General features: G+C 36.2%; 1 protein-coding gene across 9 annotated transcripts in view; it reads right to left on the bottom strand.

Moving 5' to 3' along the window:
* Positions 1–25,209, bottom strand: part of SDCCAG8 (SHH signaling and ciliogenesis regulator SDCCAG8) — a 185,448-nt gene that overhangs the window by 126,482 nt on the left and 33,757 nt on the right. For all 9 annotated transcript variants that reach the window (XM_031438535.2, XM_031438538.2, XM_064477226.1 and 6 more), the window contains 3 exons: positions 21,814–21,966; positions 12,788–12,922; positions 8,765–8,881 (listed from right to left, as the gene is read on the bottom strand). In XM_031438535.2, coding sequence (XP_031294395.1) covers positions 8,765–8,881; positions 12,788–12,922; positions 21,814–21,966 — 405 coding nt within the window. The remainder of the gene's footprint in view (positions 1–8,764; positions 8,882–12,787; positions 12,923–21,813; positions 21,967–25,209) is intronic.

Here is a 25,209-nt window from a genome sequence, read left to right as displayed (position 1 = left end):
ATAAAGAAAACCTTAGCTTCCATTTATCCAAGATTCTTACTTCACTGGGAAAGAGAGCAAGGCTCTGAGAGCTTTGCTCAGGAAGTTTAGCTGAAAAGTCAAATCAGGAAGTCATGTCTTTGGACCCACAGTTCCTAGGTAAAGTAGTATCCTGTATACTCTGTGTTTTACCTTCCACTACTAGTTATGCAGAAACTTTCTACAAATCATTAAGGTAACTGTCAATTCTCTATTTCTAGAAAACTAACACTACTTGATTCTAACACAGTTAATAAAGTGACATTTTGTATGTTATCTGAAATTTGAAAATCTTAAAATTGTTCCATTACATAGAAAATACTACAAAGAAAATGAAAAACTTGTGCAACCATTCCCAAAACACAAAGTGCCCTCCGTGCCTGCCTGCCGGACGTGCAGCGATTATACTGGGATTCTGACCCCGACAGAAGCCCATTTTCTATGGGCAATCTTTTATAACAGAGACATGGCACTTGAGATACTGAGGTCAGTGATACAAGTATGCTATGAAATGAAGACACATGTGTTCTTTGAACATCTCCCTCTTTCCCACCTCCTCATCCTCAGTCCTTTGCTCAAGCTGCCACGCTGGACCTTCCAACCTAAGCGTCTTTGTCGCCCATCTATGTTGGGCAATATCCTAAACTATCCTTCAAGTTTGTCCCCTTTCCTTCTCCTAAATCACCACGCCCTTTTGTAGTTTGCTAATGATAGTTACTATGTTTTTGACATATTTATTTGCAAATCTGAATTACATATTCCCTTTTTAAAGAACCAAAGTTCATTCTAGGCCAGCAGAATGCATATGATGTATGGTTGTTGAATTAAAGCAACAAGTGAAGTTTAGGGCAAAAGGATTCTAAATTTATAACAGTATATGTTCTCTTCAAAATCTGACTTATCAGTTTCCTTTGAAAGTACATGCCAATAGCCATATTAAAGTGATCTAGGAAGAGCACACAACACATTAAATGCTTAAGATATTGTTAAGTGAAAAAAAATAAAACTCAATATAATATCTAGGCTATGTTTACTACTTGCAAATATTATATATGCATATGGACAAAAAGTGGATGGTAAAACAGAAAAATGAAAACAATTTGCTCTATTGGGTGTTAGAATTACAGGCTTCTGTGAATGTGCCATGTTTATACAATAAATATTGTTTCTAAAAATATATACATATGTAGTAATTAGTAATATTTATGCTGGATATTGGTACTAATATTTCTGGATTGTAAAAAAAAAAAAAAGGCATCTGTAGCTGTTCTATGTCTAATACCGCTCAATTGCAGGCCCGCCTGGATATATATTCAAAGAATTGCTGCCACCTGGTAGCCACCAGAATTGCAGACTTGGCATCTGACATAATCTGCAAGATTGGAAGGTCGGGTCAACTTTTAAAGTCAAAATAAGCATGCAAAAAAATTAAGGACCAAAATATCTGTCATTCACTGAAACTGAAATACAACAAACGTTGTATTTCTTTAGGGCCAACAGCTGATAAGCCTTACAAGTTCCTTAAAACACAAAACTGTTTCTTGAGTTCACTTTACAGTTTTATATTCCTATCCAAAGGCAAACATTCTTAATGTTTATCCTTTAAGGCATATTATTTCTAAATGGGTTTTTGTTTCCTACTTGTGCCCTTATCTTTAAACAGCCCTAAATAGCTATCTTCAGATATATTGTTCTTGCTTATATATTTAATTTTTAAAAATATGCTATTATGGTGAATAGCATTATCATCTTTGCTGGGAAAACAAGTGACTTTTTTGAGCATATAAATTTCTACAGTGTTTTTGTGAATGAGCCATACATATATGGCCACCTAAACCCATTATCCAAATCATTATCCAAGTTACTAATGCTAAATGCCCTGAGGATCTCCTTGGTATTACTCACTTGATTGATTTGGAACTGTTTCTTTGTTAAAAAAAATCAAACTCACTGTCTTACTGCTAATTTGTGACCTTACCAACATAATTATCATTTTAAATGAAGAAATTAACTTTACATGGTGCTTTAGAAAAATAATAAGTTAATAACGGTCTATTAAATGGAGATTTTTAAATTATTTACATAATTTGTCCCATTCAAGCATCACACAGCACAGGAACAAAAGAAGCTGATTTATTAGACATACGCCAGGCTGAAGAATTTTCTCAGAATTCTTGGTTAGGCTGTGATAAGAACACAAATTTATCTAAGTATGCTGAACAATGCTTTAGGGCATACTTAGGGAAGATGCTATTAGGGAAAAAAAAGCTTTATTGCATCACACACGGAACCAGATTCTCCCTCTCATGGGCTGTAGCCAGCATGAAGTTCACACTACATTAATTTGCACTTGTCGATATGCTGTTTTGCAAGTATTTTTAAGGCATGTTCAAATGTGTACTCTGTCTCTTCAACTAGAATATAAACCCCCCAAGGGCAGGACCTGGGTCTTCTAGCCATCACCCCCGCAGTGCTTAGTTTGCTGGTCTAGGGGGGGCAAACCCTCTCCAGCGGCTGTGGCCTGAGGGAGGAGCAGGAACGAATGTGCTAAGCCTCCAGCACTGAAAGACGGTGTGAAGAACACTGGAGAGCAGCTCTGTCATCACCAGGACCAAGTGATTACACTCACTAACGGCAGCCCAAGTGGCCCCCTCCCAGTCACTTTTTAGAGACAGAAGTGAGACTGCAGGTGGTAGTTGGATAAGTTGCTGAAGTTTAGCTCTCGGAAGCCATCCATGATCTCAACATATTCCCCCAAAGCCTCCTGAAAGAGACGGCACAGCATTGCAGACATGCACCAGGGAACGGAACCAAACGGGATTTCACTTCCATCTGTGGGTGCTAAATTCGGAGGAGAAAAGACAAATACCACTAGGAGCCACCTTAACACGCACAAGAAGTCTCCCTAGGATGTTTATAGAGTCAAAAAGAAGACAGTGAACCTCAGAGGTCCGTTAGCTGAGCCCTCAGGTAAAGTATATTGCTGCCACTGTTTACAATTAAAAATCTCAGGGAAGAAAGTTCCATGGCCTGCTGCAGCAATGTACTTCAACATCCTTCCTGTCAGAAAGTTATCTCAGGCTACTATGATTTCCGGTTGCTGTAATTACATCTCCTCATTTTTATTCTTTGCATACCGAAGATCAAGAACAGGTATTTCATTTTCTCCTTGAAATTATCTGTCAAGCCCTTGAAGGTAGCAGAGCAATGCTTCGGTCTTCTCTAAGTAGAAAGGTGCAGTTCTTCAACTTTTCTTTATTGCTTTTATTTCTCTGGCCTTAAGTAGACTTACTTTTAGGACATGCAGGGCTTCCTCTCATCTTTACGCAAAGCCACACAAAACAGATGCACCTCTCCCAACAATCTAACTAACTCAGTTGAACTTAGGAAATAGCTCCTGTGTTGACACAGTGCATGTTGTTCAATGTCAGCATTCAAGTGCAGAGTCATATTGCTGTGTGTAGGAGGAACCCTCAAATCCTTTTCTGTCCTAATTTTCTAGCCAAAATCTTTTCATCTATTTCTTTTGTATATGTGCTCTACCCTTAAATATTTGCTTTGATGACTTCATTCAGGTAATTTTGAACTTCAATGCTTCCTACTCCTTTTGGAGTGTAGTAACAACTCCAAAGTTATAACCTAATACGATATCAATAGTCTTCTTATCTCTAAAAGAAACTGAACCAACCTAAAAAAATTGTAATATAAAATAATTTATATATTTATATTTGTACTCCCATCTAAGCCATTATTAAGTCACGTGCCACTAATAAGATAATAACACTATCACAAGTCATACTCACTGGACAATACCATTAGACGACTAAGAGAGCAGGGATCGGACACATTTGCTGTACTGTAAAATACTCTAAAAGCCTTAAGTTATAACTTAAGATTGACAAGTCTTCAATCTCAAAGCTCCACATTCTAGTAGGGCAGGGGAAACTTAAAACATTGTTGTATCTCTATACTTAGGGCAGGGGTTGGCAGGTTTTTTCTGTAAAGGCTCAGATGGTAAATATTTTAATCTTCATGGGTTATGTGGTCTTTGTCGCAGCTCCTCAACTCTGCCTTTGCAGCAGGGAAGCAGCCGTAGACAACATATTAGCAAGTGAGTGTGGCTGTGCTCTAGCGCAACTTTATTTGTAAGAACAGGCCACAGGTCAGATTTGGCCCCTGGGCTGCAGCTGGACAGCCCTCTTTTCCAGATGCAGGGCACCTGCACGTGTTAAGCACATGCATGTGTCTGTGTATGTAAGCTCGAGTGCGCTGGCACACCACATCTCCATCTGCCTGTCCTCACAGCCATGCGGCTTGTGACCCGTGGAGAAGGGCCCTGCTCCTACACTTTAATGCTCTGTAGTTAACGTCTAGAAATCCTTAAGGATTGTACATTGGAATCTGTGTTTTATAAGTGAAGTGTGATGGACAGTGGAAGCCCTGCTTACATCGTGGTCTTGTCTCTCCAGTGCCTTATGGCAGCCCCACGGCAGTTCTCAGACACTTGTTATCTCCCAGCTCCCTCTTCTTGGCCCCTGCCCTGGGACCTTGTTGCTCTCCACTTTGGGTGGGACCAGGTCATGACAGTGTTGGGGCTCGGAGGCATGTGCTCTGCTGTTATCCTTTACCCCTGTTGGGAACCCAGATGTGAGCCTGGGGCAGGCTGAATTGAGCATATACACCCCTGACATCTCTGCACAGGACGCAGAGGTAATCACCCCTGCTCCAGGCTGGCAGCACTCACTACAGCACACTCAGTGGACTCAGTGTGGAGCCTCTGGCCACCCCAATCCCAAGTGCGTCCCTGTGTGGAGGCTGCAGTCTCTAGGAGTAGCCCAGCTGACCACCTTGGGATGAGGAAGACTGACTGTCTCCCCTCCCACTGTGCATGGTGAATAGGTCCTTGGCTGGTGGTAGAGAGAACCCAGAAACCACAGACACATGTGCACACGTGGTCATGGGGCACCTGTGGGGGTCCCACCATGAGTATCCCTGTGCTGAAGGGAGTTTGACATTAAACAGCAAATCAAAACACCGTGACATGCAGAGGGAGGGAGGGAGAAGGGCAGAGAGAGAGAGAGAGAGAGAGAGAGGAAAAGGGAGAGAGGGAGAGGAGGACTGCAGAAGAAAGGAAAACATTTTATAATCTAGTAACTTTAACATCACTTTTATCCTGCTTTCGAACAAAGGGTCCTGTATTTTCACCTTGTACTAGGCCCCGATCAAAGGTTAGGGGCTATGAAGAATCATCTTCTGAGATCCATCTGCCAAAATGGAAGTTAACAAAGAAAACCTCACTTACGCATCACTCATTTCAGAAGCAGCTAACCTGTGTGCTGCCAGGGTAATGCCAGGGCACCCTGCAGTATTCCTAACTCTGAAGTGTAAGGCTCTGAAATTGATTACGTATTTTGGATTTCAGGCTCTAAGGGGTTCCTTTCAGACTATGATGATTGAGGTTGCTGCCTGGGAGCCATTTCCTTCAGGTAGTTTGCTGCAGGATTAATACATATTTCTTTAGAGTGATGATGAGGTACCTCATAAATATAAAGCATAATCAAAACATTATGCATGAAATTTAATAAGACAACAACAAAGAAGGTTGAGATTTTTCTAAGATTTCCCTCTATTGCCTATTAAAGAAGGTATTACCATAATATTCTAACATATAAAGACATATCTGTTTTCCTGATTTGAATAAACCAACTGTAAAACAAACATTGTAGAGATGGTCAAAAAATCTGAATATGGGTTGGGCATTACATGACATTAAAGAATTCTTGTTAATATTGTTTGGTGTAATGATGACACACTGTGAAAAAAAAAATCCTTCATAGATACACACTGAAGTATTTATGGGTGAAATAACATAATGTCTGAGATCTGCTTTAAATACTTCAGCAAAAGGAAAAGAGGAGGAAGAAGATAGAAGAAGAGGAGGAAGGAGAGAAGATGGAGAAGAAAAGGATGACAATGAAGATGACAAAGAAGATGAAGAAGGAGAAGAGAAAAAAAATGTGAGGTAGATGGAATAGGACGGGCAAAATAAGAAGCCTCGGTGATGGAGACGTGGAAATCCATTGTAATGTTCTCTTTATCTTCCTATATGTTTCTAAATTCCCATAAGTTTGTGAGTGTGTGTGTGTGTGTGTTTGTGTATAACTGTTGCCTACAAAAAATTTCTAACAGAAATCAGGGTACATATTTTTCATTCTCCTCCATACCAAATGTCTTTTTCTTTTTTCTTTTCTTTTCTTTTCTTTTTTTTTTTTTTTTTTTTTTTTTTTTTGGTGTAGGAAGCTTCCTCTGAGGCTGACAGGAGCTCTCTAAGCTAAAGAGATACAAAGGCATTGATGGGAAGAAGAATTCGCCCATCGGTTCCTGACACAATAAAAAAAAAGAAAAGGAGAAAATGGGAGGAAGAGATTGCCATTGTTACTCTTCTAACCTTTCTAATTATGCCAGAGTCAGGACTCGGGTCAGGAGGAAAATGATTCTGGTGGTCAACCATTTGCCCTATTTTGTATACATCAAAAAAGCTCTTGTTTCCACCACATTCCAATCTGACAGTTTTCCACCTACTTAAAAATGTACCAAGAGGCCAGATTAACAAAAATATAAATAAAATGACTATATTGCAAGGAACACCTTGTTTGTAAACATAGACACTGCTTTCGTGTTATTCTGAATTGCATGATATGACACTTTAAAAGTAAAATATGCTTTATACTCTTAGAGGTATTTCAGATAAATGTTCAACATGCTCAGCTTTTAAAAGTTACATGTAAATTTCTCTCCTGAGTGCAGATGGTGGCCAAGCAAAGTAGCTCTTGGGCCTTAAAGACAGAAGGTCAGGTCATGGCTGAAAGACAAAGAACAATTGCTGCCTTGCTCCTCCAGATCACCCATGGAATAAGACACCACTGCTTTCTTTTTTGAAACTGTCTGTTCAATACAAAACCGTTACAAAGAGTACCTATAACATTTCCTCAAATTCTGTCCAAAAAAAAAATAGTAGTAAGCACATCACATCACAAATATCTTGTAACTGTTCAGAGGTTTTATTCCTAATTCTCCGATCTCCTAAAAAGGCACATCTCTATCTAAAAATAACACTCAAATTATTATGAATAACTGTTAATGTTCCACTATTTAGCAGGAAATATTTACAAAAGAAAACTGTTCCTTTTCAAATCCTGCAGCTTTAGCCTCCACATCATTACTGGTTAATTAAAATGAGATATAGTAATAAGAGACAAATGTTACAAATACTTCTACGCATTTTTCATTTACAAGTGATACTATAATCTTACTGCTCCTCTAGTGTTTTTCCTCTCTGGAATAATGTAATGTAATTTTTAAATAACTCACAGGCTCTTCCTTACTATATTTTTCTAGTTAGTCCAAAATGTTATGGTAGCAGATACCACAGAATAACAAAAAAGGTATCTAATAATGCTAGTCAGCAAGCCAAAACATTACCTTTTTTAAAAAAGTCATAATATATCAGAAAAGAGAAGTTCTGTGTTGGTTGGTAATCCCAGACCTTCAGTTTCTGATAGAAAGGATTTTTAATTCTATTATCAGGCACGCCCCCAACTGGATGGAATAAAATAGTCTCGTTATTTGTACATGTTAATAATGAAAATCCTTCTGAAAATTTAAAACTCATTATAATACTTTGAATATAGTGGTACAAAAGCAGAATTTGATTTTGGTTGTTTAGATTTTAATTTAGTGCCAGAGATTTCACTTACAACTTGAAAACCTTTTTGTACTTAGTGCAAATTCATTATCACTTTCATTGTCAATACTTTTCCCAATTATCTTTGCGTTGTTTGCAAAGAGAGTTGATCGGCTTGAAAAGGAAATATGTTGGAAAATATGGTAAAAAGTGTTGAACTAGAAATATATATTTTTGTAGAAATCTACTTACGGTTACCTAATTTTAAATCATAGCGATTTCTTTAAAATAATGACACAGAACTCAGTCTTATTTTAATTGAATAGATTTAGCAACCCGCTTTCACTGAATACAAAGATTGAAAGCTTTCAATGCTTTGTACTGTAACATAAAATTAGAAAATCGAAAGTCACTCTATTAGAACTGCCTCTCTAGAAACTTCATTTACATTGTCAATTAAAATTAGAATATCTACACGATCACAAAAAAGATGTAATGTAAAACATCTGTTCCAACTGAAATTAAAGTAAGCAGCATTTTTCCCTTAACATTTGTAATTTCACTGTATTTAGGCTTCCTGAGCAAAAGTATTCATGGTTATCTTAGTTAAAACTGGTCTCACTCTGCCAACAATCAATTTGATTGACATATTTACATATCAACTCATCTCATCTTACAAATTTTAAACTTTTTCACTTAAAATTGGATTCAAGTTGGCATCTTTCAAGAACTTTATGTACATATATTTTAGGTTCAAACTGTGCATTAGAACATTTTTTTTCTACTTTTGTAAGTAATAGATACACATATCCAAATGTATATTTATGACCTGTCAGATTGGAATCGTATATTCATGCAGTTGTAGTCTCATAATTTCATGTGGAAGGTGATAACTTTAGGCAACTGTAAGTGAAATTCTTTTACTAGTATAAACTGGATTACTCCATTAGTTAGAAACAATGTGATAGAAATAAACGACTTAAAAATAAAACCACAACAACTTCAGAAAAAAACATTAGTTATGTCTTTAATTGCTGCAGTTATGCTTTTATCATCTCTTACCTGATCTTTAATTTCAAGATCTCTTATAGTTTTGGTTCTGTACTCTCTCTGCTCCTTTTCTGCCTCATCTTTCTCCATTTTGGTTTTATTCAATTGATAACGCATTTCTTCACACACCTGTTAGATTATAAAAACTAGATCAGTAGCTGCTGGAATCTACCAGGAAAAGCCTGCAATTAGATCTTTTGGTGCCCCCTAGAGGTCATATAAATAAAGTACAACAGAACTTTTCTAAGAATGGCATTTTCTATTAGCATATTCAATATATTCTGCTAAAATGAGGCAATATCAGGTATTAGTGAGTCTAAGAATTTCAGATTACAGATAAAGAAATACATGGCTAGGGAATTTAAATAATATTTCTAAGATTTTTTGATGTAAAATAGTTTCAATTGCATATTATGTAAAATGCACTATCATCTCACTTTGAACCAGGTAAAATTATTAATTAAAGTATTAATTATTTATTTATGTTATTATTTTATGTTATTATTCATTCAAATTATTATGGTTAAATAGATAATTTATATTATAAATTTTTCCTTAATAGACTTTATCAGCTAAGTTTTTATTTAAGGAAATTTATAAAGGAATTTTTCTGCTAGTAAACTATATTATTAATATTTAGGTATAGAATACCCAGTCAGTATTTACCACAAATTTTGCAGATAATGTCAATCTTACCATGTACAATACTATGTATTTAAGTTAAGGAAGGTTGTCTAGTGAAAGTCATAGTCTGGAACTAAGCCCACTCTGCTTTTATAACTACGGCATTTGACATAAAAGGAAAATATACACTTAAGTGAAATGACTTTGATATATCATGAAATAACAAACACATATATTATCTTAAAATTGTGTATTAGACTTTAAACAATTTTTTTTTTCAATCTAGGGCATCTTCAGACAGATAAATATGTTTGGAAAATGCAATCAGCAAATAAATCTAAATAAAGAAGTTACGAACCTTTGAGATAACTGAGAACCTGCAGAGAGATCAAGCAACACAGAAGTCTCTAAGTTAGCGTCTAAGCTACAAATACAAGTTTTTAAAAATCACGTATCATCCAATAGCTATACTTGCTTGAAATTTTTGAATTTTGGTAGTTCTCCAAAAATGATCATTAGAACTTTAGAAATTAGTTTCGTCATTATTGAGGTGTTAGAATATTATAAAACCTATATGTATTTCCTATGTTCAAATAAAAATATTTTAAAAAATGAATCTGTATTCAAAAGTTATATGACAAGACATAAGAAAAACTCAGTAAGCTTCTCCCCAGTGATCCTTAAAAAGCTAGAAAAAGAATATAGTTACTAAAAACTGTATTTGAAATTCAAATGCCTTCAATGTGTTAGTTGACCTCTCCCATTTCAAAAAAATAATTCACAAAAAGTTATTAGAGTGAAATAAAATTTAAAAATTAGGAATGATAAAAAAATCAGAGGGGCCCTAATTGACTTTTTTCACGGTTCAAATCTATTTGGATTTACATATAGGAATGAAATTAAAGAATCCAAATTGTAATACCAGAACATAATAATTACACAGCCATGGTGTTTATAACCCAACACCAATACAAAATTATTGTAAGTAATAAATATTTAAACATTGGGTCCTATTTAGAATAATTTCATCCCTTAATTTTAGTTTTAAGTCTCCTTGCCTCACTAATTTCTGTTTAGCATTTCTAAGTTCATCTATAACATTTAAATTTTACCTAAAGTAAATCAACAAATTAAACTGAACCAGAATTGCACAGGTAAGGATACCATCAACAAAATGAAAAGACAACCTACAGAATGGGAGAAAATATTCGCAAATGATGTGACTGACAAGGGGCTAATTTCCATAATATACAAACAGCTCACACACTTCAATATCGAAGAAACAAGCAACCCAATCCAAAAATGGTCAGAAGACCTAAGCAAGCAATTCTCCAATGAAGACATACAAATGGCCAACAGGCACATGATAAAATGCTCATCATCGCTAATTATCAGAGAAATGCAGATCAAAACTACAATGAAGTATCACCTCACACCAGCCAAAATGGCCATCATTGAAAAGTCTACAAATGATAGATGCTGGAAAGGGTGTGGAGAAAAGGGAATCCTCCTATACTGTTGGTGGGACTGTAGATTGGTGCTGCCACTATGGAGGACAGTATGGAAGTTCCTTAAAAAACTGAAAACAGACTTACCGTGTGATTCAGCAATCCCACTCCTGGGCATATATCCGGAGAAAAATAAAATGCAAAAAGACACATGCACCCCAATGTTCATAGCGGCACTATTTATGATAGCCAAGACATGGAAACAACCCAAATGTCCATCAACATATGACTGGATAAAGAAGATGTGGTATATTATACAATGGAACACTACTCAGTCATAAAAAAGAATAAAATAATGCCATTTGCAGCAATATAGATGGACCTGAAGACCATCATTCTAAGTGAAGTGGGCCGGAAAGAGAAAGAAAAATGCCATATGACATCACTTATATGAAGAATCTAAAAAATAATAACATTAATAATGACACAAATGAACTACTTATTATTTATAACTAAGATGATTGATTTCTTGAATATGTGTAAGCACATCTGACCATCCTTTATGATTGGATTACTATACCATTTTATGATTCTTATTTTGTAGTTGGCTTTATTTCTTTGATAACTATGTAAGTTCAAAAAGCTAAAGCTCTAATCTGTTCTTAGAAACAATAATTAGTACATATATGTAAACTAAAAAAAATGCAGTATACTGTATGTATGTATTTACATGCAATATAATATTATGTGCAGTTGAACTGTAATAATTCTACCTAATAAAACAGAAAAAGGAAAAAAAGTTAAACAAATTGAACCAGAATTATATTATCTCAGGGTTGGAAGCAACTTCAAGACCCTTCTCTGATACTGAGTCTTTTTGGACAGTCCTAAAGACAGAGTATTCTTTACTGTACCACATTTCAACAGAAAGTTCTCTCCCATAATGAACAGAAAATCCTCACCATAGCTTTCACCTATAAATCCAGGTTAACCATTTCCATCCTTCTCCACCAATTTTCTTACTTCGACGCCTACGTTGATACAAACACATCAATTATATTGGCAAATCTGACCCATTAAGCTTCTATATTAGCTAGTTTGAATTTTAGAAAGCAAATGAAGAACTACAGAAATTCAGTGCAGAAAAAAAGAAAAAACAGGCTTCCTTTCCTAATATGTATTAAAGTTAATTTAAACTGCTGAGTTGTGAAGCAGTAAAGGCATTAAAAATGTGTCAACACTTAGGAAAAGATATTGAGAAGTAAAATGCTATATGAAATGGGTATGCATTTCAACAAAATTATCTGTGTATGCATTAATGAAAAATAAACTCATTTAATTTATTACATCATGAATGCATATATTTTGTTACTTAGTTTTAAAGCAATGATTACTGAAGACTACATAGACTTCTATTGTTTCTTAAATATGTTAAACATTTTAGTTCTTGGTTCACAGGTTTGTGATGCCCGTGGTCCAGGCAGTGTGGTATCACAGTGTAAAGCATAAATTTAAGGACCAATAAAATAAGAAGCTGTGGTACTGGAATCTTGATTTTAGAGACCAGGTCTGAAAAGGAATGAGAGGTGGAGAATTTTTTTATGTTAAGTGCATTTTTCATGCTATCAATGTTTGTCTTTTAGTATTAGTGAAGGCCAAATCTATGCTATACCTGGCAAAAAATTACTCCTAATGAACTAATTTAGAAATACAAGTTTTACCAAATATTCAATAATTAAAGTAATAAAACTTACTTATTTACAAGTTTGTCTCAGCACCCAGCACCCAGCAAAGGGCCTGCTGATAATAAGTAAACGTTTGCGGAATGACCGTTATGTGGACCTTTATTATCTTGACATAACAAATTTTTCTACTCCAAACTTCCTTCTGAGCTTTCTACATTCCGAGAAGATTTTCAAAGAAAATACTTCAGCAGTTAGTAAACTAAAGTCTCTCTTTGTACCTTTGTGACACCCATTTCCTGGGAAGCAAGCTGGTTTTTAATTTCCTCGAGTTGATTAACAGCTGAAATCTTCTCTCTCGTAAGCTTTTCCACCTGGGCCTCCAGTTGGGCAACATTCTGAGACATGGTTAACATCTGTAAGAGGAAATAAAAGTCCTAAATGATAATGTCATTTGACAAAGTAATTATTTAAAATATCTTGAATTTAATAGAGTCTCAGCATGGCGACTGGGCTCTCTCTGTAAGTAATTTCTCTGTGGATTGAGTTATCTCCATTACTCTACCTTCTCAACTCATCTAACTTTTTGTTTTGGATTTTGGGGGGGGTGGTAATTATGATTATTTATTTTTCTAGCTATTTTGATGGAGGTACTGGGGATTGAACTCAGGACCTTGTACATGCTAAGCATGTACTCTACCACCGAGCTACACCCTCCCCACCTCAACTATCTTTCCTGATTTAAAGATACACTTCCCTCCTATTCATTCCCTAGTCTTCACCCTCATTTTGGAAAACATATAATAGCATGATATGTTGATGATAAAAGATGATGATGATAAAAGATGATAAAAGCAAAGTTTGGGCTGAAACTCTAAGGTGACAGATATCAGACACCCAAGTATGTTATGGGAAAAACTGACATGAATAAATTTCAGAGGAGATGCCAAGAAATCAGATCACTCTTAAACTTCTCCCACCCACATGGAAGACATAAAAGGACAGCTTGGGAGAGCTGGAGAGGCAGGTATCTTTAGAGAGAGCTACCGGTGTTCTATGAATCCCACTCCTCTTCCCTCAACGCCAGCTAAGACCAGGGTCTGTGTAGCTCCGTTTCTTGGTAGAACCCCTCCAGCCCTCTCATTCTCCAGCTATCACTCTTCCTCTTGCCGGGTTCCTTTCAGCCACTATCTCCTCTCCTCCAGGAAGGCTTTCTTGACCTCTAGCTCCCAGCACAAAATAGGAACCCCTTCATAACTCTTGGCTGATATTCAGCTAATGTGTATTGGGACAGTCACGCCCATGTTTTGCAGCTGGCATCCACCCTCACCGATTACGGCCCATGCTGTACCGGCGGTTTGACGTTCTGACTCTCACTCTGGCGTGTGCTCCTACAACAATCCCTGTATATCTCTACGTACGTGCCTCTAGCACAGCATTTATCACACCACACTGCTTTTAGTTGTCTGTTTCCTCATTAGACTGGAAGTTCCTCAAGGACATGTTCCTCAAAAGGTATGATGTTTAATGTTTGATGAATGAATGAATCATTAGAATAAATGGCTTTTCTGGGAGACTCTAGGGATATCAGGGTCTTAGTTTCTCTTCCCAGAGTTAGAAATGCTTTCTAGACCTTAGATTTAACTTTTATAGTTTTTCGTTTGCAATTGTATTATACTCTGCTCCAGTAAGTCGGATTTTTCTAGGCCCTTAATTTCTCATTTACATTAGCAGTTTTAAAGTGATTAAGAAGTGCTACCTCACCCCAGAGCAAAACATATAGCAACATCTATCAGTTTTTAATCAGGCAAAACAAAAACTGGTAACAAATGTGAAATAATAATATTTGAAACCTACCATTTTATACTAATATGGGTGTGAATTCAGTTTTTTTATATAAATATAAAAATACATTTATTTTAATATAATATGCATTTTATAAAAAGGTGATCATATTGTGTGCTGTCCTGTGTGCTAATAACCTTTTTAAGAAATGTTATGTATTTATTTTACAATATCATATTTTTTAAATTGAAGTATAGTTGATGTACAATATTATATGTTACAGGTATTCAATATGGTAATTCACAAAGTTTTAAAGGTTATACTCCATTATAGTTATTATAAAATATTGGCTATATTCCACATGTTGTATAGTACATCCTTGAAGCTTATTTTATACCTGATAGTTTGTAACTCTTAATTCTCCACCTCCATCTTGCACCCCCCACCCTCTCCCCACTAGTAACCACTAGTTCCTTCTCTACATCTATGAGTCTGTTTCTTTTCTGTTATATTCACTAGTTTGTTGTATTTTTTTAGATTCCACATGTAAGTGATATCTCATAATATTTGTCATTCTTTGTCTGACTTATTTCACTTAGCATAATGCCCTCCAAGTTCATCCATGCTGTACACCAGAAGCTAATACAATATTTTAAATTAATCGTACATCTGTTAAAAAGCAAACAAACAAATAACCAACCCATTTAAAATATGGGCAGAAGAATTGTGCAGCTCCATTTTTTCTAAAAGAGGAAATGCAGATGGCCAACAGGAGCATGGGAAGTTGCTCAACATCACTAATACCAGGGAAATGCAAATCAAAATCACAGTGAGATATCATCTCACCTGCAGAATGTCCATCATCAAAAAGAACACAAATAACAAATGTTGGCAAGGATGTGGAGCAAAGGGAATCCTTGCACACTGTTGGTGGGAATGTAAGTTGGTGCAACCACTATGGAAAACAATATGGAGGTTTCTCAAAAACCTAAAAATAAAACCATCATATGGCCCAGTAATTCCACTCCTGGGAATACATCCAAGAAAAACAAAAATGTTAATTCAAAGATATATACACCCTGCTATTAACAGCAAAATTATTTATAGTTGCTAAGATATAGAAGCATCCCAAGTGCACATCAGTAGATGAATGAATAAAGAAGATGTAGCATATATATGTAATGGAATACAACTCACTCATAAAAAAGAAGGATATTTTGCCATTTGCAGCCTTTCATTCACTTTTTTAAAAAATTTTTTTTAACTTTTAAAACCAGAATTTTATAACTGGCATAAACATTTCCATTACATAAAAAACAACAAAATACCTAGAAATAAATGTAACCAAGGAAATTACCTATACTCTGAAAACTGTAAAACACTGATGAAGGAAATTGAAGATGATAAAAAGAAATGGAAAGTTATCTTGTGGTCTTGAATTAGAAGAATCAGCATTATTAAAATGGCCATACTATCCAAAGCAATAAATAGATCCAATGCAACCCATGTTAAAATACTCATGACATTTTTCACAGAACTAGAACAATTCTAAAATTTATATGGAACCATAAAAGACCCAAAATTGCTAAAGCAGTCTTTTGTAAGTCTTTTTTTCACTTTCTTCTTTTTGTTCTCTTTTCTTATAATTTGATGACTAGAGAAGTTCTTTTAACATTTGTTGTAAAGCTGGTTTGGTGGTGCTGAATTCTTTTAGCTTTTGATTTCTCCATCAAATCTGAATGAGAGCCTTGCTGGATAGAGTATTCTTAGTTGTAAGTTTTTCCCTTTCATCACTTTAAATATATAGTGCCATTCCCTTCTGGCCTGTAAAGTTTCTGCTGAAAAATCAGCTGATAACCTTACAGGAGTTTCCTTTTATGTTATTTGTTGCTTTTCTCTTGCTAATTTTAATATTTTCTCCTTATCTTTAATTTTTGTCAATTTGATTACCATGTGACTTGGTGTGTTCCTCTTTGGATTGATCCTGTGTAGAACTCTCTGCGCTTCCTGGACTTAGGTGACTGTTTCCTTTCTCAAGTTGAGGAAGTTTTCACTTAATCTCTCTCCAAAAATTTTCTCAGGTCCTTTCTCTCTCTCCTCTTTCTGGGACTCCTATAATGCAAATATTGGTGCACTTCATGTTGTCCCAGAGTTCTCTTAAACTATCCTCATTTCTTTCCATTATTTTTTTTTTTTCTGTTCTGCAGTAGTGATTTCCACTAATCTGTCTTCTAGCTCATTGATCCACTCTTCTGCCTCATTTAGTCTATTCTTGATTCCTTCTAGTGTGTTACTCATTTCAGTGATTTTATTCTTCAACTCTGTTTGGGTATTTTTTATATTTTCCAATTCTTTGCTAAAAAACTTTGCTCTACACATCTATACTCCTCTTGAGTTCTCTGTACATCTTCGCCATCATTACTTTAAACTCTTTCTTGGGTAAATTGCCTATTTCCTTTTCACTTATTTTTCCTTCTGGGACTTTATCTTGTGCCTTGGCCTGGAAGATATTCCTCTGCCACCTCATATTGTCTATCTTTCTATTTGTATTTTTAGGTAGTTTAGTTATACTTCTCGACCTTGGAGAAGTGGCCATCTGTGGGAGACATCCTATGTGTCTCAGCAGTACACTCCTCTCTTGTTACCTAAGGGCCAGGGTCCAGCCAGTCCCAGTATAGATTCTGGCCTGTGTTTGTGGATTCCTTCCATAGGCTTTGGGGTTGTTGTTTTCTTATTTCTGGTATCTGCCCCCTGGTGGATGAGGATGGACTAGAGGCTTATGCAGGTTTCCTGGCAGGAGGAGTTAGTGTCTGCCCCCTGCTAGATGCAGCTTGGTCCTGGACCTCTGGTGGTTAGGGCTGTGTCTAGAGGCCTTTGTGTTTTAGAAAGGCTGCTGATGGGTGGGGCTGTGTTCCCACCCAATACATTGTTTGGCTTGAGGCTTCCCAGTCCTTAAGCCCATAGGCTGTTGAGTGGGGCTGGGTCTTGGTGCTAAGGATCCAATCAAGATGTCAGCCTCTAGGAAAGCTCATGTAGATGAACAATCCTAGAATGTCTGCCACCAGCTTTTATGTCCCCAGGAGACCCCCCAAAACCAGCAGGCAGGTCTGGCCCAGGTTCCTAAGAAATCACTGCCTCTGCTCTTGGACCTGGTGCACATGAGATTGTACGTACATTTCCCAAGAGAACGACATCTCTGTTTCCCCCAGTCCCGCGGGGCTCCTGGAGTTAAGCCACACTGGCCTTCAAAACCAGTTGTTCTAGGGTCTCCTCCTCCTTCCAACGCTGGAACCCTGGGCTGGGGAGCCTGACGTAGAACTTAGAACTCTCACTCCTGTGGGACGGCCTCTGTGACTTAATTATTCTTCAGCTTGTGGGTCACCCACCCAGGGGTTATGGGGCCCAATTATATCATGAGTGCACCCCTCCTACCGTCCTGCTTGGTTCCCTTTATGTTTCCAGGTGAAGAAGATCTTTTTTGCTCGGTTCCAGTCTTTTTTCCCCGATGGTTGTTTAGCAGTCAGTTGTGGTTTTGTTGTTGTCATGAGAAGAGGCGAACTCACAGTCCTCAGTTTTACAACTGAAATCAATAACTAAAATTTTGTAATAAAAATTAAGATTACCTTTGAATTATACCTAACTAAAGTTGACAATATGAAAATAATGAGCCCTTGTAGTATTTTCTAATTTAGGCCGTAGATGTATTAATTAGCTTTTCTGGGAATTATGCAGAATTGTACATTTAACTTATGGTTGTTTACATGTCCTTCTTATCATCAAAAGATTGGCTACAAATCTATTTGCATATAAAATTACTTTTAATAATACCAAGCCATAAACTATCCTTATGTATATTATAATCTGAACCAAAAATTAAAGGTCAAAAGAAGTTAAATGTAACAAATAAAAAATGTTAACTGAATTTCCATTAATTTAAACATTCAAGTTCATGAGTATCCACATTATGAGTATATAATTATAGCTTTTCTGGAACCACACAACAGCAACAAACTTTAATCACTAGCTACTAAAAATTATATATTCCTTATTTATGTGGAGCTATACCTTATGGTAAACATACTAACATTGTGTGGTTTTTTTCCTAAATAAAGGTGCAGATATTTATTTTGCTAATTATAAATTCTGAGTCAGTTTCTATGGCATGTAACAAATTGTACTCCTTCCATATGATTCCCTCCTTCTGCCACCCATCACTTCTTTCCTCTGCCCACTACCTGTCTGCTCCCTCCTGTCACCCACTTCCAGAGGCCTCCCCTCCTGTTGTCACACCTTCTTTTTCCCCATGCCCACCATCTGGAAGTCAACATTACACTGCAGGAGCTTCTCCATCCACATCTGTTGCAGAGACAGAAGTAACACAGACAGCTGCAACACTGCTGGATGTCCAGGGTGTTGACATCAGGTAAGTCCTTTAAACTTTGACAGGGGCAAGCAAAAGACAAGGACACCCAGGTTGGGGGAGCTTGATAGAAATTTCTACACTAAAGCAACCCCTAATGTACTGAATGTGGTATAAAGTGGTACTTCCCATACAGGAGGTACAAGAATTAAGGATTCTAGCAATGGACTATTATCAAGGGAACCAATTGAGAAAAGTCATGAACCAAAGGGGGCATCCAGTGAATAGATGATGAAGGACTGATTGAACTAACAAACTTAGTGGCTCAGTGCAATGAAGGACCATTACTGATGCCAACAGACAAACTCACAGCAAGTACTGTTCATGGGGGAATGATTCAAAATCTGTCTAGGTAGAAGGCATCTGTTCTCTGAGAGCTTCCCACACAAATGATATCTTAAAAGGAGTAAGAAGAGAGGAAGGAAGAAAAATAATAAGAAAGAAAATCTACAGGTCTAGTGAGCATTCCCACCACTAGGAAAACAAGGATGCCTGCTCCAGCACTAACTATGAGCACTTACCATGTTGTGATTAATTGTTCAGACTCCCTATTAGATTAACTTCCTGTGCTAGGCAGTGTGATATACATTTTCTCTTTTAACCTTAACCCTTGGAGAAGAAATGGATTAATTTTCAGTTGGAAAAATGAGATTCAGAAAATTAAGTAATTTGCCCAAGTTCATTCAAGCTACTAACTAAAAAATAAAGCTGGGCTTTATATCAAAATCGGTCTGCTTTTACTAACACAAAGGTCCAAGAAATCTACCCACTAAGGCTACTTCTCTATTTCTCTAGATTAAGAACAATAGCCACAAGCTAAAATTTTTTAAATGTCTACTCTCAGCCAGGTATTCTACTAGGTCCTTTCAAAACATTATCCTATTTAAACCTATCACTTCCTTGAGTAGATCAACTCCATTATTTACTCCTCTGAAAATCTGGAGTGGTTAAATGAATTGTTCAAGGTCACAGAAAGGTCAAATTGTATTCAACGCTAAGTCTTTTTACTCCAAAGCTACTTTCTGCCATTTCCTGAGAGAAAACCTGTTTCAGTGCTAGGATCACTTTCCGCTCTCTGTTCACACATCTTTATTTAGGGCAGGACATTGAGATTAAACGTCAACTAAGGCTTACTTGGGGCAAAAAAAAAGACTCACACTCAGAAATGCATTGTATTTCATAGTAAAGACTCCCAAAAATTCATCATTGGGAGACCATGGGAAGAGGTGGTATCAAGAACTCTGAAACATCAGTCAGAGAGGCCAGAGGAAGATTCTTCTAGGCAGTTGGGGGAAAGGTGGTATGGTAGAGAATCTGAGGAGAATAAAAGTGATCTGAAATAGTCCTTGGAAAACAGGTCTAAGACACCATCACTTCCCATCTGGACTACAGTAATTACCCACCGCCCCTAATCTCCAGGCATTTATTCTGATTCTCCTTCAAATTTATTGACAGACGATTTTTCTTAGCTATAAATGGTATCATGACACTGCCCAACTGAAAGCCATTCAATGGCTTTCCATCACTTTTTGGATAAACTTAAAAATCCTTCACACGGATTTAAAGACCATTCATGATTTGGTCCAGGCATACTTCTCCAAATTCATCTTCCACTACTCTGTCCCTTACGCTCCAGTCACCTGAGCCTTCTCTAAATTCCTAGAAAGTATGATACTTTCTAGCTTCAGAGCCTTGGGAGTCTTGTATTCCTCGGTCTGAAACTTCCCCTCAGCTCTTCACCTGACCACTTCTACTCAACCCTTCTGAGTCTCACTTGCAAAATGTCCTTCCCAGGAAAGTCCCTCATGACGGCTAGACTAAGACGCATCTGCCTGTTATACATCCTCATGGTACTCGATATTGCACCTTCATGCCTTTATCACAGTGGCAAAAGCCCATCTGTGGAAGTATGTGTTTACTGGCTACCTCTCCCACTAGTCTGTAAGCTTCCTGAGGGAACAGCATTGGTCCTGTGACTACCACATATCCAGGACCTACAATTAATATCTGCTGAATCCTGAATGAGTAAGAGAGACAATGCACAGGAGGACTGCTAGAGAGCACCAAGAGAACCACGGACATAGAAGACCGTAAGTGCATGGTGGTGACATCTGCAGGATTTTCTTCACCAGCTGAGATCACCAGTCCAGGTCAGAGAAGGTAGGTAGTTAGACTGATCTATAGTTAGGTTTTGACAGGCACAATTTTTTATAGAAGGATAAGGCAACAAGGATAAGATAACAAGGGAGTTTACTGTAAATGCCTCAGGTACACATAAGACTTAAAACTCACTGGGCAGAACTTGGGATTTTTCTCTTTATATGGCCTCAGGCTTGCACACTGCCTTGCACACAGCAGTTAGTAGCTATTTGCTGAATGAGTTAATTATCACATGGTGGAATATAATAAGACAGCATGTAAGGTATAAGCTGTGAGCCTGCTTTGAAAAAACAAAACAGGTAACTATTATTTGGGTTACTTCATGGACCACATCTTGCTTGATTTTACTCTATTGTAGGAACTTTAAAGCTGGGTTTCAGTAAACTCTGTATTCTAGTTTGTTACTGTTTTTCAAACACTGCCTATTTCATGTAATCTGTTCCTTTTGCCTCTAATTTCTCCCTTCCATTTATACTCATTATTCATCATGCAATTTGTTAGAACCTATTTTGCACAGAGTATATAATCACTTTTTCTTGGTCACTTGTTTTGTCTTCGGAAAGTCTGATTTGGGAGTGGGGGATGAAATGAAGGAGTCATTTCTCCTTGATTTAGCCAAGGTTGAGCTAAAATCTCAGTATCTGCAGAGCATCTGCTCTCCTCTGACAGAGAGGGAATCAAACAGGAATGGCAGATGAAAGTAAATTCACATAATGAAATCTAATTGATTAGTTTCCTTGGAAAGGTCAGAAAATATAACTTTTATTGAAAAATACATTGAAGAATAGAAAATTTTTATGAACTCTAAGGTATAAGCAACTTGATTATTTAAAAGATTTTAAAATTTGAAGATCTTTCAAGAATTGCAGTCTATAAAATCATCAGTTACATCGCCACAAATATTTCTTCTGCAATGTGGATAACAAATTGAACCTTAAGTACCTCTGATGCCCTGTCCTCTTTTTCTTTTGTTATTTCTTTTTTCATCATCTCTTTCTCAAAAGCCCTTTTTTCTTGCTGAGATGCAAGTTCTTTCTCAAGTCGCTCTGTCTGCCTTTCCAGTTCATTCTTCAACTGTTCGCACTGTATTAAAGCCTGTCAAAATAAGACAGAGTAAAATAGGACCTTACAATTTAGAAGAAATAAGGGGGAAATGAGACAATTAAGTTTTAATTTTACTCAAAATAGTTACAACTCACTGTGAAGTCTATTAGAATACTTTTATGTTTGTTTTTCAACACCACCTAGTGATCTAAGTATTCAAATGTTACATTTATTCACATATTTCAGTTTTCACAATTAAGGCTGTATTAACTAATCATCTAAGAAAATCAGGTAATGAACCTTGATGAGGGCCACAAAAGAGCTCGAATTTTGAAAAAGGGGATCAGAAAAGCCAAATATTCTAGTATTTTTAATTATAAATCATGTTTATACTACATGAAATGTATAAGTATCTGATTTAGCTGATTTTTCATCTGGTTGTGGTTAAAAATTATTTGTACTTTAAATGACAAACAGATCAAAATTTTAAGATGAGATGTATTTATCATTACATACAGGCATCTGTTGCCTAACATTATATAATAATCAAGCTTTCTGAAATATAATTAAGATTTAGTTCACTCTCCTAAAAGTTGGTGAACTAAATCACATATAACTAAAGTAAAAGTTAGGTAATAATCAAATTTAGATAAGGAAAAACTCAAAACAGCATTGACTACCTTGTTTTATAAAATAAGAAATGTCATCTTTCATTTCTGGAAATTTAAAAGTCCAAAATCGACTTTTAGTCTAAATTTCCCACTCTGAATTTCCAGAAGTAAAATCTCTCTAACTTCCTTTTGACTACATTCCTAATATATTTATGTATAATACCCAATAATAAACTAACTTCAAAATCTCAAAAAAAATCCCAGTAAAATTAAGGTGCCTGGCATAGAAAATCTGAGTCATTCTATGGTGTCTTAGTTTTATCAAGTGGCTTTTATCTACAATATCCACCCCTTTCAACCTCTATGTTCCCTTGAATTGGTAGAAGGAAACTCCAGCCTCATGACTTATGTACTGTGCAGCTGTAACCTGATAGTCACATTTGTTGTTAATGGAGATGGAAGTCATCCCAATGAGCACTGCGTGTTTTATGCATTGCTATGCTTCCCTCTGGTGAAAGCTACAATAAGTACAGGCAATAAACATCTAGGCAATGTGAATTTTCTTTTCTTTATCCTAAAATTTTTCTTTTTTTAATCCTGAACTTACGTATTTTTTAAAAATCCTAATTTCTTACAAACTCTTCTGGAAACTTTCTATACTCCTGGGCATAAAATATGAGAATAAAATTCAATTGACTGAAAAAAAGATTCTGCTAGGGAGTTAGTTCCAAGTCCAGTTCTAGTTGAGAATGTCTGGAAAACAAAATTTTACATTAGATTTTAAAAGAAATGAAAAAGCATATTTGTTTTCTATAATTTAAGCCCTTGGATCTTGAAATATTATGAATTAGAGATTTTTTTTGTGCTTCAGAATACAATTGCTATTGTGGAAATTATTTTATATGAACCTATTAAGATGTTCACTGATATAATGAATATCATAAAAGAACAAAATGATTATTGAATATAATATATCCAATCAGAAGCTTTTCATTGAACAAAACCCCAGAAATCAACATTATAAGGTATAGACACGGCGGAAGGAACTGCTGAAGATCAAGCTAACATGAAGAACAACTAGAGGATCAATTCAAAATTCAATCAATTCAGGAACAAGGAACAGTAGATGATCCTGTCAGGATAAGAGGTTTGATGCCAAGATGATAGAAACAAAAAGCACAATCGAGGAGCTGCAAATCACTTAAACAAAACCGTTGCTGAAGACTTGGTTTTGTGGATGGCCCTCTGTTTGGAGCAGCCACCACTGAGAAGTGATGGTGAGTCAGTATGAAAGCAGGAATGAACACTGAATAAAAATATTAGGTTGAAAACTGGGTATCGATGGCTCTTGGTGTGTAACCAATGATTCTATATAAAATAGCTTTTACTTTTTTATTTTTTTAATATATATGCCTGGTCACAATGAAGAAAATATTGAGGATTAGTAGCATGTAGAATTAGAACAGTTATTTAATCTTTCTAAAAATATCTCCTCCAATGGGCCTCATATAGAAGACTTGGGTCTACTACATAAATATTTTTATATTCTTTCCATTAAATGATTTACATGGATTAATTAATTTAACTCTCTCACTAAATTTTAAGTGGTTTTTAATCACTCCGTTGATAAGAAACTGAGGCTTTGAGACATCAAAGATCACAGACCTAGAAAGTGACAGAATTGGTATCTGATCCAAGGCAGAACCACAGCTAAATCTCTGCATGGTATTATAATTTTCTCATGTTATAGATTTACTTTATTATAAAATTCTCAGGTGTTTTCACTGCTACTATAAAAGTATATACTGCCCGCCCTCCTTTTCCACAGGTTTTACTGATAGGTTCCTCATCTATGGTTTCATCCAATTGCAGATTTTGGTCCTAGAGCGAATCCCCCGAGGACCATATATGACATGATATGATATAATGTAATATGAAACAATTGCTTCTACTTATTTAGCATGCATTACACAAAATAGAACACTAGATGGCAACAAATGTCAAAGAACTATAGGAACAAAGCAACCATTTCATAACTCAGTTGTAGTCCGTTTTAAAATTAAAATATGCATGCTGTTTCACTTTTTACTCTCAGAAAGCAAAATTTCTAATGTTTTAAGATACCTTAGAGATATTGTAAACTGCTTAGAAATGAATTCTTGCATTATTACTAAATCAGTAAAAAAGATTTATAAGACACAATAGCCTCTCTAGTTCTTAACAGTTAAATTTTAAAAGCACCAATTACAAAAATTCATGCTAATATTTAAAGCCAAAAATTAATTTTAACTTAACTTAAGAAACATTTCTTGTACAATTGGTGCTATAGACTGAATGTGTCTCTCCAAAATTCGTATGTTGAAACCTAATCCCCAGTGTGATGGAATTAGATGGTAAGCCCAGTGGGAGGGGTTTGGTCATGAAGGTGGAACCCTCATGAATGGGATTCATGCTCTTACAACAGAGACCCCAGAGAGCTCCCTTGCCCCACCTGCCATGTGAAGACACAGTGAGAAGATGGCTGTTTCTGGACCAGAAGGTGGGCTCTCACCGAACACTGAATCTACCAGTGCCTTAATCTCGGACTTTCAACCTCCAGAACTGAGAGAGATAAATGTTTGCTGTTTAAGCCCGCCCCCCTGTCTAATGTATTTTTGTTGCAGCAGCCTTAAAGGACATAGAC

This window comes from Camelus dromedarius, chromosome 21 (genome assembly GCF_036321535.1).
Source record: "Camelus dromedarius isolate mCamDro1 chromosome 21, mCamDro1.pat, whole genome shotgun sequence".
NCBI lineage: Eukaryota > Metazoa > Chordata > Mammalia > Artiodactyla > Camelidae > Camelus > Camelus dromedarius.
The sequence above is the reverse complement of the archived record's forward strand: the minus strand, read 5'-3'. Positions and strand labels throughout refer to the sequence as shown.